General features: G+C 40.0%; 1 protein-coding gene across 1 annotated transcript in view; it reads left to right on the top strand.

Moving 5' to 3' along the window:
• The window catches only part of TENM4 (teneurin transmembrane protein 4), a 355432-nt gene that overhangs the window by 129555 nt on the left and 207932 nt on the right, over positions 1-17945 (top strand). Inside the window, exon 4 of the mRNA XM_075491203.1 lies at positions 13473-13725. Coding sequence (XP_075347318.1) covers positions 13473-13725 — 253 coding nt within the window. The remainder of the gene's footprint in view (positions 1-13472; positions 13726-17945) is intronic.

The raw sequence follows: 17945 nt of genomic DNA on the forward strand, positions 1-17945 counted from the left end.
GACCTGCCTGGTTTCCACTATTAAAGTTCCCCTCAAGTATTAAGGGTTTTTTTTTTCAGAAGATGAGTTGTAAAATTCCAACCTTACTAAAGTCTTTCAGAGTTTTACAGTTGTCTTCAGCAAAGTCAGGGCTTCATCCTTCATGCAGCAGCTGTCTTGTTCTTTGGCAGGCGTGATCGCCTTCCAGTGATGAGTTAAATGATTCTTCCCTGTACTTTGGATATCCATTTGGTAAATATGTGAAGTGCTTTAGGAACCTTTAGGATAAAAGTAAGTAATCCAAAGTTCTATGCATAAACATATTCCATGAAATTTAAGCCTTATAGCTAAAAATATCCACTCATTATTCATTTAAATCATGTTATTAAGTAATTGTACTTCTACTTCAGAAATGTATTTTTTGAAAAAAGTTCCCTCACAGGAGACTGAATAACATGTGTTATGTTAGCATTCCTAAAACCCTCCAGCCAGTTATTCATCTCACTGTTTAATTTACAGCCTGTGGTTTATGATGGGTCCATTCCAGACCGTACATCATTCAGCTAGAGGGTAGGGGAGGCTCTAAGACTATGAAGGGAAAAAAAAAAAACCCTTATCACTTGTACTTCTTGAGTTACAGATAATAAAATATATCTTTATGATCATTCTTTAATTAAACCAAAAAAATTTGTCACCATCACGGAGCTGTGCCAGTTAGTGCCTGTGGCAGATAGTAAACTAGTTTTAACAAGATCGTCCCTAAAAAAGCAAGTCAGTATTTTAATAAGACTCCATACTGAACTTGATTTGTTCTGTTTAAAAAGAGTAAGTAGTGGTATAAATTTTATAGCAAATGCTTCCAGTATGAAGCCAGTATAAATTGTTCTGCTCAGTGAATAACTACCAATGTTTGAAAGAGAAGTTTCATATATAGTTGAAATGTATATTGTCAGGATACTTGAAGGTCATATAAAATCCCCTTTCTACACCGACCAGTTGGTCTAGTTCTTTGACAATGCACATATGAAATTATTGTTTATTGTTTTGATCACACTGAAGCCCTTGATAATATATAGGTGCATGCATGTGTGCACCGTCTTCATAAGTTGCTGATCTTCATTTCTAAATCATGCCGTGCTCACATTTTGTTGAACAATATTATAAGAAAATTATTACTTTATTTTGACATTTTTCCTAGGAAGCTCTCCTAAACTGCTTCGGAGAATGTCAAGAGCACTTACAGAAAGTAATGAAAAGAACCTTAGAAAATTCATCTTTCATGATAATCTGACTGAGCTTTAAAGTCGCACGCTTCATGCCGAAGTGTTATCTGAGTGCATTGTCACTCTTGAACAGCCACATGCTAAGGGAATCTTCAGCTAATATTGGGCTTCAGTTAGTGCTAGGACTATGTATTTCCAAAGTACATTATTAAACAAGCTAAGCACCTGGCTTCAGGGGTCTGCACTAATGTCGTTAATTCAGGGCTTGATTTTAAACTTTTCGTGGTGAATTTTTCAAGGTTGCAGATGTCACCGAGTGGCACAGTGCCGTGGGCGTAAATGGGAGATGGTACCTAACTTCTGTTTGTGCATCTGAAAATCTCCCTATTGGCATATTGAGAGCTATCAGTAATCCAGTGGCGGTTTCACACACGGGCAGCTTGTAGCCTTGTGTCTACTAAGTATGACTTGCAGAAATAGATGTGCCTCTTTCAAACTTTTTTCTATCTTACGCACTTGACAATAACTACTGTATAGCCTGGTACAGTGTTTTTTCTCAGTTTCTCCCATACTGCAGAAAACCACAATAAGCACTAGGATAATAAAGAATAATTCTGATACAACTTTTTTGCAATTTTTTGCGGAAAAGCTAGGGCAGTCTTTTTGTTCTACCAGAAGCCTTTTTATTTATTTGTTTTAAATTAGCCCATTTTCAAGATGAAAGTTGATGGGCAGCAAGCATCACTTTAATGTATGATGCCAGTAAAGGCAATATCTCCTGGTAGGGGAATAAAAAAGTTAAGAGCAGGAATTAAGAAAAGATCAAAATTTTTTAACTGTAACGTGTTTTTTCTGTGTCTATAGCACTGTATACATTTCACGGAATCACAGAATCGTATGGGTTGGAAAAGACCTATAAGATCATCGAGTCCAACCGTAAACCTAACACTGCCAAGACCACCGCTACACCATGTCCCTAAGCACCTCATCCAAACGTCTTTTAAATACCTCCAGGGATGGCGACTCAACCACTTCCCTGGGCAGCCTGTTCCAATGCTTGATAACTCTTTCAGTGAAGTAAAATTTCCTAATATCCAGTCTAAACCTCCCCTGGTGCAACTTGAGGCCATTTCCTCTTGTCCTATCACTTGTTACCTGGGAGAAGAGACCGACCCCCACCTCTCTACAACCTCCTTTCAGGTAGCTGTAGAGAGCGATGAGGTCTCCCCTCAGCCTCCTTTTCTCCAGGCTGAACAACCCCAGTTCCCTCAGCCACTCCCCAGTTCCCTCAGCCACTCCCCATCAGCCTTGTGCTCCAGACCCTTCACCAGCTTCGTTGCCCTTCTCTGGACACGCTCCAGCCCCTCAATGTCTCTCTTGTAGTGAGGGGCCCAAATTGTGCACATCTGTCTATCTGTAACAAGGCAGAGAGATATACAAAGGTATATTCAGAATAATAGGGTAAAAAATTAACATCAGAACATGTAGAAATGTCTTTATGATCTATTAATATTTAGCTGTATGTGTATTTATAGTTTTGTTGATATTTGTTACATGCTAGAGATTTATATTATAAAACATAGAAGCAAAAAAAAAAAAGAATGTGATAAATGAGACTAACCATAAATGAGACTCATCATGAATATTTGCTCTCAGAAGTGTGTTGCCAGAGGGACTGTATTAATTAGTACTGAGATATTTAGGGGTGGAGGCGTTATGAATAGAGAGACAAACATACACACCGGATAAACTACATTGCCCTTCCGTCATGGTACTTTTGTGAACAAAGTGCAGCATTGCTGACGGGTATCTTGGCAGATTCATAGTTTTGATTTTCTTTTAGTGGCCTCTTCAAGTGTTAATAAAAAAATAAAAGTTTTATGTCTGTTTCAGAATTATTTGGAGTGCAGCCTTCTGCCACCGTGCTTCTGAGAATGTCAAATAGAACCTGAAGGGAAAGGTCATGGAGCCCAGCTCTCACAAATCAGATTCCTGTGCCAAAGGGAATAAGGTTTTCCACCTGTGCAGAGAGATTTTACACTTAACTGCACCCATGGTTTTCACCAAAGGAAATCAGTCAGCTTTTGTATGCGCACTGGATGGGGTGGGGGATGTAGGTATTAATCACTGTGACAGACGCCATGTCAGTCGCAGCTGTCAGGTAGAATTGTCACCAGTTTATGTTGCTCTCTGGAGGTATTTAACAGAAATGGCTTTGTTAAAACTTTAAAGGCAGCAAAAAAGAAAAAAAAATAAAAGGAGGATGGGGGTAAGGAGGGGATAACAAAGGAAAAACTGGCAAATTAGTTCTGTACTGTGCAGTGCCTCTGTTTGGTAGCACCTGGGTGGCAGCATGTACAGAAGTTGATCCAAAGTCATTAAAAAATCTGCATTTGCCAGCAAAGACTTGAAATAGTTTATTTCAGTTGCTGCCAAGATGAAATTTCCCCATTTCTTTCTCTAGAGTAAATAATTAAAATCATTAGTGCTTGTTGGCATTGTGCTACACCACATCATGTCACATTCCATAAGCACTTTGCTGTGAAATAATGGAATTGTGCATTTCCAGAGACTGATTCATTCACAAGCCTGGGACGTGTACAAACAAAAAAGAAAGGGACAAAACCCTCCCTCAGACGTCTGCGCTGTGCAGCTCCCTGGTGGCTCTGGGAATTACAGGCCCCTCAGAGGTCGGAATCCAGACCTAAAGCTTGCAAGTTAACACTGAATACAGTAAATTTTTAAATGTTTTTGCAGCACATTAATCTTTCACCCTGACCACTAAGAGTGCATACCTGGTCCTGTCACGCAGCCGAACTGCATGGAAGTTGTATGGCTTCATATTTGCAAAAGGAGGTCTCTGGAGGTCTCTGTCACAACAACATTGTAACAACTTGTTAGCACTGTACAATGCTAACAACATTGTAAAAATTGTATAAAACATTTCCTCCACTACTATAAATAGTCAGCTTTGCTGATGGAGCTGGGGATCTGTCAGTTCTGTTTGTTTGTGTACAGCTAAGTCACAACAGCGCTGCAGTTTAGATAAGATTTTTGAAGGGCGTAAGCAAAATGGAGACTGTTTGTTCATTTTATTTTTAGGGAGAAACAGGCAAAGATCAGGTCTATATTTCAAAGCTTTTCCAATATAGGTATATGAAAAAAAAAGCCGACAATATCTGACAGAGCTGTGCTGGCAAAATCCTGAGTTTATTTGCTATTACAGCAGCCAAAGGCACCTTCTGCAGATGTACTTTAGTTTGAGGAACTGCTTTACACAAACAATTCAGAAATTTGCCAGTGTAACTATACCAGCTAATCATGTCTGGTTTGGACAAGGCTGAACTGTGTGGTTTTCTGTTTGTTTATATATTTGTCTCCATATATTACTGCATGAAAGAACCGTACAACAAACATAGGAGACAGACAGTGTATGCAGGGAAAACAGTTAAACTCTCTGTACAAAAGAGTTCCTCAGTGCCTCAAGTCAATAAACTGCAGACATCAGAGAAATGTGCCACATTTCTTTCAGGAAGGATAATCTTAGGTGTAATAAAAGTTGTGTTTCTTAAATGGGGGGGGCAGCAAATCTGAGAGTTATTTCCATTTCTCCAGGCCTTTTATGCATGAGGGATGGCACCCAGCTGCTTGTGCTGAGCCTGTGCAAGTTGGACACCACTGAAAGGAGACTCGTGAGGGGTCATCATCCAAGTGGGATAGACATTGCCTAATCCCCAGCCACTGGGATATCCTGGCTGACTGCAGATGAGTTTTAGGGTTTATATAGCATACACTGTAATATATAAAACATGGGGAACTGAATTCACCTTTTGACACTTAAAAAAAGACACACATTTTCAGAAATACTGACTTCCTATATCTCTTATGTAGAAAAGAAAGAGCTGCAGGCTCCCAGTTCTTCAGGAGGTGGGTTGCAGTTTTAGGCACACATGTTTAGAAACATTCGATGAGTGTGATTTGTACCAACTCAAAATCAGAGCACGGATACGCCATCCTTTACTCAAGCCAATGGATTTTCTTGCCTCACGTTAGGGTGCTGTCCCCCAGTAAGATGCAGTGAAGGTGGGTTATCCTCAGTCACTTAGCTGGAAGGGAGCTCATGGAAGCCATCAGTGCTGTCAATACAGCACAGCAGATCTGAGCATCCTCCTGAAAAGTAAGAGAGTTGTAATTACGGGTTTCCAGACATGAGAGCCCAGACCTGAGGGGCTGAGGGCACGACGTGGGTGAATGCAGCATCGCACCAGAGTGGCGAGGCTCACAGTCAGGTTTTATGTTTGGGGCATTTCTGGGAGGGAAGGAGCTATAATGATGCATTGTTATATATAGAAATATATGTTTATTTGTTTGTTTATATGCCTAGACCAGAAGGACCAGTAGTTCAACAGCTTGAGCCTTCAAAGGCTACCATTGCCTCCAGTGTATAGTATCAGAGTAGTTAAAGGTGTTCATTTTCAGTAAGTCCAGCAGAAAATCCAGTCTCCAGGGCTGCAAGAAAATTTGCTTAGTTGGGCACTGCAGAGCCTACTTTTCCATGTTTTGAGTAACTTATTTAAGAACTTAAATATGTTATTTAAATTTAACTCATTTACACTCTGCCAGATATTCTGGGTTTTTTTCAACTTTTCTCTGTGTTTAAGGCAATGATTCTTCATAAACTGTCAGTCTAAATAGTAATCCTCTGCCTTGATTTTATTAGTCTGTGATTCCCTTTTATTAAGTTAAATAATGAACACCATGGGTTAAAAGTCTGCATATCATCCTTTGACAGTGACATGGACCTCTTAAAAAGCATTACTTGTAGGGCGTTCAATTCAATCAGATGCATACAGATGAAAAAACAACCACCCAGAGCTCTCGTTGACTATGTACAGCCAAAGCTTGACAGCCTAGCGTCAAACAAAAAATTGATTTAAAACCCAAAAGTCAATATTTTGCTTTTACAAAGGCACTTTGGCACTTGAGAGGAAAGTTTGCATGTAATGTACACATTTGATGAGAAAAATACAGAGGAGATGGCTTGTTTGGACTTGATTTGATGCACCCCTTGTTTCCTATAAACAGTAAAAGCAATGAAGTGTTAACCTGTGCAGCTAGAGAGGATCTTCAGCTAGTTTTACATGTGCACATATACCATCCAGGTGGGCCTGATTTTTGACATCATTGATCTAAACAAATGAAGTTACTTAAGTATGTTTCAGAATGAAGTCCTCATAGTTTATAAAGCCTAGACTTGTCAATCAGTAACAAGGTGCCATTTTATCTGCTGTGTGGTTTCTAGGTCCTCCATTTCCACTTGCTATTGGTTACAGTCTGTTTGCAAGATGAAGAATGCTTGCATTTTTTAGACCTTGTACACTGCTGGAGGTCAAGTTTAGATTTGATAGTTACAGAGTCTTTTTTCACTGGTCCTGGTGTATATAGCTTTACCAACGATGTCTAAAATAGCTATGGATGATGCTGGAGACATTCACAGGTACACTGTAGGTAGTGTTGTCTTGAAAAGTCACTACGGTTTTTATGCTCTGCAACTTTTTTTGGTATCCACTTATTGTAGCACTGGTTGTTGCAAATTCAATGTTCAAGTTGCATATTTAGAGGAACACTGAAAACTATTTACATCTGTATGTAAATTTTCTTCTCTTAAATAGTTTCCAATGCTTGTAGGACGTTTCTGAACGAAAGACTGCACCAAATTTACAATACAGGTGTGCACAGGAAGGTTTTTCTTAATCATCCATATAACACAGTCAGTTGCAAGTCTACACATATAGCATGATAAAGTACCAGTGAGATATAAGGCTGTAAAGACTGGGATTCAAAGAGCTCAACTTCAAGAAGACTCTGAACCAGAATACACTCTAGAACCAGGACATACACACTGCTGATTTTAACTGCATGGTGAGGACTACACTTTTCACTGGTGAGAGTCCTTGATGGAACAACAGCTCCCTGTTATGCTGTTACTTAAAATAAAATAGATAAAAACCATCAAGGTAGCTTTCCTATTGTTGTTTTGTTACTTAATGGAGATTATACATCAGTTGTCTGTTTTCTTTTATGATTCAGTGTCATTTTGTGGCTTAGCATTTTGAAAACCAGCAGCACAAGATGTTGCTACAGAAAAACGTGTATTTCACAGCATGGTACAAACACTCCTCTTGATGGTAAGAGAAGCTAGTCTTAAGTCAAATTCAGTGGATATGCTTCTTAAGGAGAGATTCAGTCACTCAAATTGTACACTAATTCCAGGTTTTAAGTGTTAGTGAGGGAAAACAGACATCTCTGCGCAGATAAGTAATCTGAATACCGAGTGACGTGTTTCACTCCATTTCTATCAGCATCCTGTGGGGTGGCTTCCTCATTAGACTACCTGACTGTCCTGTGTAGACAGAGCCTGTTGTAGGATGTTCCTTGAAGGAGGAAATTCTCCTCTAGATTGCAGAATATCAGTAAGAGCCCTGAGATGGACCTGCTTGGTACGACAGAGCACCTTTGCACATTGCTTCAGCTCGGTCCAGATGTTGCACATTGAGCTGGGTTCTATGCAAACAGGAGAAAAGCTTGGTCTGCAGTTGATCCTGGCTGTCACCAGAAGCCACCAATGTACCCTCTAAGCAGACAGCATTTCCCATTCTGATTTTTGTCCTCATGTTTTTCCGTTATCTGCCAACTTGGGGGTTAAATATTCTGCTTGCTTTTCATTTTTCAGATGCCGTCATTGGCTTGCCGTGTGTCTGATAGGGAACCCGTTTCTGGCAAGCTGTCTTCCTTTTAACAGCAAACTCTCTGTGCACCCTACAAGGGTGCTGTGGGAGACCCAATTCAGTCTTTCATAGTTCACCTGACCTTAGGTGGCTCATCATATTAATGAATGAAGGCACCCCAGCTTCCATACCCAGTGGCACCCAAAGGGACAGGGAGCCTATGAAGGTAATGTCAGCTGGCTGGTGTTGTGAGTGCTGTGAGTGTACATCTGCAGCAGATTGAAACATGGTCCTGGAGCCGAAGCAAGGCTCTTAGCTGCTCTGTCAGTTGAATGCAGAGTTCATTATTTTAAAAAGGATTGTTTCCTCTGCAACGGGGGGGATTTCTCTGTGTGTGGGTATAAGCACGATTGCCCAAAGTCACACTACCAAGTTAGTCATCACAGCTACTGTGGAGTTTAAGTTCAAGGGAGCAATGAGTGATTCATTCCACCTGGCACTATATACAGTGAGTAAAGAGAAATATTTCCTGTACCTAACCCAGACACCAGTCAGGCATCAGGCTGTCTGAATATGAGCAGACATACAAATGACAAATGTGTGGAGGAACAGGAGAAGCTGGGAAAAAAAGATGAGAATGTATTTTTCACTCTGAGGTTAGCACATTTGCCCTGAACACAATCCCAAAACCTAATGAATCAGAAAGTGTAATTGTTACATAGACTAATTTCAAAACAGTTCTACTCATTAAAGATTAAGGAAAAGAAAAGGAACATGGGGTTCAGACCTTTTATTCAAATTTTGTCATATTAGCTCCTCATTGGTAATCTTTTTATGGTTCACATTTATTCAATTCTTCATTCACAGGATTCTGTCAAGGCTCTCTAATATGTGCCAAGTACAAGCTTCATTAACTGAGTTATCTTTCAGCTCTGCTTTATCTGTGGTTACCAAGCCAGTGTTAGTCAATGACATTTTAATGTTAAAAAACAAACAAAAAAAGCGACACAAAGGCAACTTGATTTCTATCTGCACAGGCTGGATCGATGGGCCAAGGCCAATTGTATGAGGTTCAACAAGGCCAACTGTTGGGTCCTGCACTTGGGCCACAACAACCCCATGCGATGCTACAGGCTTGGGGAAGAGTGGCTGGAAAGCTGCCTGGAGGAAAAGGACCTGGGAGTGTTGGTCAACAGCCACCTGAATATGAGCCAGCAGTGTGCCCAGGTGGCCAAGAAGGCCAATAGCATCCTGGCTTGTATCAGGAATAGTGTGGCCAGCAGGACTAGGGAAGTGATTGTGCCCCTGTACTTGGTATTGGTGAGGCCGCACCTCGAATACTGTGTTCAGTTTTGAGCCCCTCACTACAAGAGAGACCTTGAGGTGCTGGAGCGTGTCCAGAGAAGGGCAACGAAGCTGGTGAAGGGTCTGGAGCACAAGTCTGATGAGGAGCGGCTGAGGGAACTGGGCTTGTTTAGCCTGGAGAAAAGGAGGCTGGGGGGAGACCTCTCTACAGCTGCCTGAAAGGAGGGTGTAGCGAGGTGGGTGTCAGTCTCTTCTCCCAAGTAACAAGTGATAGGACAAGAGGAAATGGCCTCAAGTTGCACCGGGGGAGGTTTAGATTGGATATGAGGAAAAATTTCTTCACTGAAAGGGTTGCCCAGCATTGGAAGAGGCTGCCCAGGGAAGTGGTTGAGTCACCATCCCTGGAAGTATTTAAAAGATGTGTAGATGCAGTGCTTAGGGACATGGTTGAGTGGTGGACTTGGCAGTGTTAGGTTTACAGTTTGACTTGATGATCTTAAAGGTCTTTTCCAACCTAAACTATTCTATGATTCTATCAGTGTTTTTTGCAATCAGATTTCCAATGTTTCATTACATTTGAATACTGACAAATTTCATCTTTGACATACTTTGGAGACCCATTGGAGAAAATGAGGCTTACAGGGGTGTGCATTAAGTTCTGAGCTATTTAGACTTCCACAGTGACAGCCTATCTTCTAGAAATGTTGAACTTTATCTCTGGGACCCTGTTTCACTGAGTAAGCCAAGATAACTTCCAAATAGTGACAGTTAGCCATCTTATAGTTGCTTAAGAAAGGTCTTGGGAAACCTGCTAAGATTCGTGCAGAGGCCACGATGTCCTGCTCCTGTCTAAAGTCTTCTGAATTCCTGTGGTGCTGTTGTGCCAATAGAAGCTTGCTGTTAGATGTAGAAAGCTGTATCTGACATCCCCTGTATCCCACCTATGTGGTAGGATCTTCAAAAATTCAGTGCTGCCTAAGAAGCTATAAATATACAGCATTTATATATAATATATAGCAGGGTAATCAGAGCATCTTCCCACTGTATAAGATTCATGCACATATATGATGTAAGAGAGCCACTGCAGCCAGCATTATGGTTCTCCTTCCTGTGGGGAAATATAACCACCACACACTTTATATCACTCAAACGTTGGAGAACAAGTTAAAAAGAGCATGTTCAAATAAGGGGACAATTGCAATTTTAGGAAATCAAGAAAGGATTCACTTTGTGGGATTCCCTTATCCTTTGCAAATCCCATAGGATCTTTGGTGACTGCAGAGGGCAAGAACCTCAATAGTTTTGTCGCATCAAGAAAATCCTCCACAGCTGCAGTAATTTTCAGTAGGAAGATTTCATAGCTTGTGCTTTCATCTACACCTTTTTTCTAATGTTCCTTAACTTGAAAAGCAGAAAAAAAAAAGGATCGTAGGGCAAGGGAAATAGTTGCTAATCCTAGTCAAGGTATATTAAATTCAGTAATGCTCAGACATGACATAAGTGTTCAGAATTTGTATATGAATAAAATTAAAAATATTCTGGGAGGAAAAGCTACCTAAATGTCAGAAAAAGAAATATAAGCTATAAAATCCTGTGAAAAATCACATAGACCAGAGTAAGATAGATGTGCTGTCTTTACTTAGCAAAGAAATCACAGAGGGTATGCAAATAGAGAATGAAAATGACACATTTTTACTTGATTCAGAAGCATTATCCATAATAGCATCTGCAATGTGTCTGCAATAATAGGGTGTAAATTGGAATTTACATAACAGATCTTTGGAAACAGGCTCTGACTCACAGTCTGAAAATGGTGTCTCCAGTAGGGAAAGTCAACCAATAGCAGGAGAACTTCTCAAAACACCTATTGCATATTCCAGGATTCGCCCATTTGCCCCCCTTTCCTGTTTGTGCAGAGTATTCATCTCAGGCATCAGTTGTAATGAAAGCTCGAATAACTGGTCTTGGAAACCTTTGGTATGTTGCTCCTGATTAGACAAGTCGTTTTCTCTGGGATGAATTAAGCTCTTGTGAACGGTGATAGATTGACAGCCCTGGAAACTGGAAATCCTCTATTTACGTTCATCTCCCTTAGCCTGGATTTAATAAACTGTTCCTATCTTCCTTCGTCTACAAGCAGACATGTTCCCAAGACTGCAGTTGGTGCATTCTGTGCCTATCTTCCCATCTTCCTTCTGCCTCTCAGCAAAAGGGGCTTAGCCAAGGAATCAGGGCTGCTTTCTGTTGAGTGAAAAATGAGTCACTAATTTAATTAAGCCAGCAGTAGGATTCTTCCACTGTTGTTTTTATTACCTCCATGGTCAGGGCTTCAGTTAAGCGACAGTCCCCAATAATATCCAGTCCAATTGATGCCTTGATTCACATGGTGCTGCAGAGCTGAGGTCAGCTGTGGTTTGGTTCTGATATTCCTTGTCCGTATAGTCCATGGTCGTTGCTCTGTCCTTCCCTTTAGTTTGCTGGCTGACGTACAGAATTTGTCAGGGCTAGCTAGTGTTAGGTCAGCGTCCAGTATGGCATTATTAATTTTGGATGAGCTTTGCTAAATCAGACTTCTTGAGTATTCCATTAGATTCCTGGGAAGAATCTAACTGTCCAAATATTGATGACCAGTATGGACCTCTTTTTTTAAGCTTGCTGTTCTCTATTGTACTGATATACAATAGAGAGAACAGCACTTCTTAAGTTGTTCCTCTGACCTTTCTCAAAGTGTAAGGTAAAATGGATTGGGACCCTGAAAGCACTCAGTTCTTCCCATGGAATATATACCCCTGGTTCCATGTCTAACCTAACAAAGCCAGAGGCAGATACATGTTCAAACAGAATAATGGCACCTTCGTAATTAACACCTTCTATTTTTTTGCTAGATCACCTGAACCACCCTAAGGTTTTGGTATAATCAGCCATAGTTAATGGTAAGGTAGTGTGATCAATACAGGGTGAGGAGGGAAGGGATGGGATGTATCTCACACATCTTTATATTTTCTCTTATGTGTCTAAATATCCAAGAGGTTACAGAGGTATTGTAAATCCTTTCCCTGTTCCTCTCCTGAATCCAAGTCCTAATCCAGATTTCAAAAGTGTCATTAAATGTCATGGTAATTTTGATACCATTCATTGTAATTTAGGACTCTGTACAGTTCATTCAGTTCTGAGCTCTCTAATTAGAGAGTAAGTGAGTGTTAGTTTTTCATTATATAGAAGTCTGTTTGGTAAGTATTAGATTGATACAATATGCCCTTTTTTTTTCAGCTAAGGCATCAGATAAGTGGTGTGTATTAATGACTTACAAGCATAAACCTACTAAAATCAGGGAGGATTAAGTTTTCTGTATCCCATATCCAGTATGCTGAACTGTCAGTCTCCCTCCAGTTCCATCAAATATTCTAGTTTTTCTTCTTTTCCAGAAAACACGTGAAAAAAATCCTTGATAGTTAATTAAAAAACCTAAAAATACCAATATAGTCAGCGCTAGGTTGGTCTTTCCTAAATGTTTGCCTTCCTCAATCTACCTCCCTCAGACTCTTGGCTAACAAGCACTTTGAGTTTTACTCAAAGTAGCCATATCACTGATCTTTACATCTTTCTTCACCATATGTTGTTTCATTTTCCTGACATCTCAGTTTTTATGCCACATGCATTTTTTACTCAGTTTGAGTACATCTCTAACAACACAAACTATTGGATTTTGTTAAATTGTATAACCCTGACACAGTTTTATGGCTTTCCCTAAACTCAGTCTATGATTAAATGTATTCTCAGTCTTCTTGTTGACTTAACTATTGAAAGTTCTCTGGCAAACCAGACAGAACAAACTTCACAGGGAGCTGTATATCCATCATAAAATTGCTCTAAAGTGTTATCTGTTCAGGCTGGTTGTATTTTTCATGCTTTATCACAAATCAGTGTCACAGATAGATTGCAGTTTGCAACCTGCAGTTGTTCATTGGAGTTAACTTGGCTGTCAGGACAGCCTTGTTGCAGTACTTTAAGCTTTCATAACTTTTGTGCATGAAACCGAACTATTTTTCTAGCCGGCTGGGGGATCAATACATGTGTCATTAGAGCATATGGAACAAGGCTATGTTACCCTTTTGAGTTTGATTTAGGATATGTGGCATCCTAGCCTTCATACTTTTTAGAAGTGCCTGCGCATAAATGAGTGCAGTATGGAACAACTCAAGTCATGAACCTTAAAAGTATTTTACTTATGTTTTAGATCATCCTCCAAATCTTCAAAATCATTCAAGACTTAGAACTCCACCACCTCCAATATCACATGCTCACACCCCAAATCAACATCACGCAGCCTCCATCAATTCCCTAAACAGAGGGAACTTCACACCACGCAGCAACCCCAGCCCAGCTCCTACGGACCACTCTCTTTCTGGAGAACAACCAGCCAGCACTCAAGAGCCAGCCCATGCTCAGGACAACTGGTTACTTAACAGTAACATCCCACTGGAGACTAGGTAGGTCATTTTCTTTAGTACTTTACAATGTTCTGACTGTGTGTGCTAAGGATGTTATGGAAAATATACACATCTGTATAGCTAGCTGTATTTTGAGTTGTATTTATTATTCCTTCTGTCTTTTTATTTGGACTAGGAGAAGAGGAAATTGCTCTTCTTTCATAAACTAAAAATATTGTCTTTAACAGCTGCTCATAAGGTTATTTTCCTCGTTTAAAATTGGAATTAGGATCATAGATTAAAATGTTCTTGGTTTTCTTTCTTTTATTTTCCTTTGATGTCTTTTCTTCCTATGTGGTAGGATAAATCAATATCCTATTTAAGAAACTGAAATCAGTCAATATATTGAAAAGATTTAGCCTTCTAGCTGTGCCTCGTCAAGCAGATACTTTTGTAGTACATCATTCAGGAAAGGTTGATCATGTTTTACCTAATGAGGAGAGGTTGGCTGCTGCATTTTACTATCCTACAACATTGCTCCAGCAAGCATGAAACACTGGATAGCAGGGCATCAGTCAATTAATGATGTTTCCATTTAGCTCTTAAATTCTTTTCCACCTATGCAGCACACAAAGGGTGTGGCAAGGGTACACTGAGTTGTTCTAGTTCATAGCTTTGTTTAGGTTCTGTGTAGGTTCTGGAAAAGGGAGCTGTCATACTCCCTCAGCCTCAGTCCTCCCATCTGATGGTGAGTGCATCTACTTCTTGCTGTCCCACTTGAAACTCAGTTTTGCATTCTCCAGAGGTTTTGCTTCACCATTTCCTTTGCTACTGAGAAACCACTGGAGATGCTGGATTCATTAGCCCCCATACATGGTATCTTCTTCAGTCTGGAGAGAAATCTTCCAGGCCTAACATGGTGCACTTACTTAGCTGCCTTTTTTCCCTCATTTGTCTTACCTTCTCAAACCAACAAGAAAGATTTTAGATGGAAAAAAGCATATACCAACTGAAAACTGAGCCAGGGGCCATATTTGTTAGGTCACTGCCTATGGGAATCTCATTGAGATCAATGGTAGCTGTGTCTGTATCCTGGGACAAAATGTACCCAGTTTTGCCAGCTTCTGCTGAGAAAATGTTTTTTAAAAATGAACGCATCTGTCGATCTTTTTGAGAATGAGCTATGTCTGCTGGCCCTCTGAAACTTCCAAAACAAACCTCAATCTAACATTTTATGGCATTTAAGGATAATTAATTTCTCTGCGACTGCTTGATTAAAAAGACCCAACTAAGAAGCTGGATCCAAAAGATTAAGACAAAATTATAAGCAAGTATTGCAAGTGTGATTTGGCAACAGTTTCAGTAATTATATTGTGTTACTAATTCTTGAGCATATATACCCAAGCAGTGACTTTTATGTGTTATTTCTTTTTGGGGGAAAAAAAAAAATTAAAAAATACTTAGGTCCCACTCCTGCAGCCCTTTTGTGAATAATCCTCTATAATTCTGGAGGAAACCCTGTGCCTTTTTTCTAAATCAGGTTGTGAATTCTTTGGAGAAGAGATAATATATTGTTTTAATAGTGCCAAGACATCCTCTCATCTGACTGGAGTCTCTCAGAACCCACCACCTTACAGTTGAGAAGGAACGTCATTGCTGCTGGATCAATGGAGGAATGTCAGAGATAAAAGGTCTTTGCTGAAAACATCCTGTCCCCATTTGTCCAATCCTGTTGGCAGAGAGGGAGATGGAGAGGCAACCGTACCACATCTTAATAAATGCAGGAGTTGATAGACAGGACAATTATCTGGCTAGTCCTGGACTGCTCCTGTTAAATTGTAAATTAGTACATCCTTAAAGACTGTCCTCATTTCTTCTCCACAAAATCATTGTGGATGAAAATTTTTCAAGATCTGAAGGAGACTGTTCTTTCTGCAAGTTGGGTTGGCCATATTATTGCTGTTCACCAGCATGGATGTCAGAGGTCTACCTGCATGAAGAGATCCTTCTGCATCATTCGATGATTTCACTTGCATCACAAATCAGTCACATTTGTAACTGATCCTCAATTTAACCATTTTATTAATTAGGTAGAAAACAGGTCGTTTCGAGACTGATGTTGTGGCTTTTGACACACTGGTTGGAATGGCTTAGTTTTGCCCATTGTTCATTCAGACAATGAACATGTTGAAAAAGAATGTGTAATTTTATGCCAAACAGCAAATGAGCACATTTACAGAGCATGACTGACAGGCTTTTGTTCCTTCACTAAACAACATTAAGAAAATAAAATGTGTTATAATGGTGTCATTATGCAAAGAGGCTGTGCTGCATAGATGATCAGTAAATCTGACAAATCTCTGCTCTAATAGTCTGCTCTTCCGATATGCAGAGGTCTTCCATTTCCTTCGGTGGGAATTCTCTAGACATAAAAGACCAGGGTTCAGAGCTGTTTAGCAAACTTGGATGCCCAATTCCACCTCTTCCATGAAGTTGACCTTCCACACTGCAAAGATTTTTAGAACCAAAAAAGACCTCCACCAACAGAATAAAATGTCCAATATGTAAAAAAAATAAATCCTGGCCAAGAGACATTAATCCAAGAATTAAGGCCTTTGAAGTATAGCAATAGGAGATTATAGTAATCTCATGTCAAAAATGGAATTGTATTTCTGTTGAATATCCATTTTTTTTAAATCCCATATTAGTCAACAGAGAGGGAAAACATGAAGAAAAAGCTATGTCTTTTAAACAGGGTTTGTCACAGGCTGTGAAATGTGCCTACAGTTATAGATTTTAAGCACCCCAGAGTTTGAAGAGGCTTGATTTTGACTGCCGTGGACTCCAGGCAGTATTCAGAATGGGGAATTTAGGATGGTTTGTCACTGCCTGAAAATTTCCATACTGTAATGCAAAGGCAAGAAGAGATGTGTAGCACAAGTATACAACTGACACAATAAGCATATCCTATATCTGAGAACTTTATATGTTGCAAGAGGAAGAGCCCCTCCTCTTCTCTCCCTTCTTTTCATTAGTTTCCCTTTACTCCCTTTTCTCTGTTTCTCCTTCTTCCTCTTTCTTTTCCTGTCTGCTCCCTTTTTTGTTGCTTTAAAAGCAATATAATATCAAGGTTGTGATGAGGAGATCTTTGCTCAGCAGTCACTCCTGACAGGTAAGTCAGTTCCCCCCATATTTATTCCTCACTATTCCTTCTTCTGTGGCCTGTTCCTTTACATTTGACCTTGCAAAAGCAAATAAATGCCGACTAGATGGACCTTTAGTTGACAAACCAACAGCCTTCAGAAGACTTCCATTCCCAGGAAATTTCATGTGGTAATCACGTAAGGTCAGATTCTGCCATTACAACTCATGATGAGAAGGGAGAGTGGTTTGTAACTAGACAGCTGTTCACAGGTAATCTCCAAGGGAGCAGGCTCTGTCCAGCCTTCAGTGAGGAGGACAGTCATGCATTAGTCACCTCGGTGACCCAGTGACCGCTCTGTTACAAATACATACTCTATAAGATTATATAACCCTCCCCTCTTCTGTTTTATTGACAATCCACAACTGAAATTCATGGAACCAATTTGACATGGATTTTAACTACTGATGAACTTTTATTGATTGGCATTTTGCTAGATGCCTTGCCTCTTACCCATTAAATGCTCAATGCATGCACATATGTTGCTGCTTTTTGCATTGAATTCAACATCCAACCTTTCCTGCATTCCCAGGGAATGCGAGGAAGCTGCAAACACTTGGGGATGGACTGATGTCTCAAGTGCTATGGCACACAGCTCATGCATGTCAATCCACTTTACTCCAAAGCTGTGAATAGGAGTCACTTTACTTTCATTCAGATCCAGGAGTAGATCCGTTCTGTCAAAGCAGCCCAGAGGCCTCCGAAAGTAGTGAGTTGAACTAAACAAGAGTTGGCATTAGCAGCAGGAAGAGGAGGAAGTAGAAATGAAAATTAAGGTTGAGGACATTTTAGAAGGGACAGTATCAAGGTTTGTATAATGTGACAGGGCTGGTTTCTCTTGGTATAGCGTGTTACCTGAATCCAGTTTCTTTGACAGAGGAGTTCTCGTTTGAGTTCACATCATGTCACTTATATCCTGTAAGCACTTAATCCTGCATAAGTGATAAAGTGTCACAATGCTATGTTCCTTTTGCTAGGTTTGGCCAGGGAATTTATTCACATTCAGGCTTAGATTCAGTTTTGATGCTGAAAACAGACATGAGCAAAATCAGGACTGTTTTTTTTAAAAAAAATGATG

Source organism: Mycteria americana, chromosome 1 (assembly GCF_035582795.1).
Source record: "Mycteria americana isolate JAX WOST 10 ecotype Jacksonville Zoo and Gardens chromosome 1, USCA_MyAme_1.0, whole genome shotgun sequence".
NCBI classification, from domain to species: Eukaryota; Metazoa; Chordata; class Aves; order Ciconiiformes; family Ciconiidae; genus Mycteria; species Mycteria americana.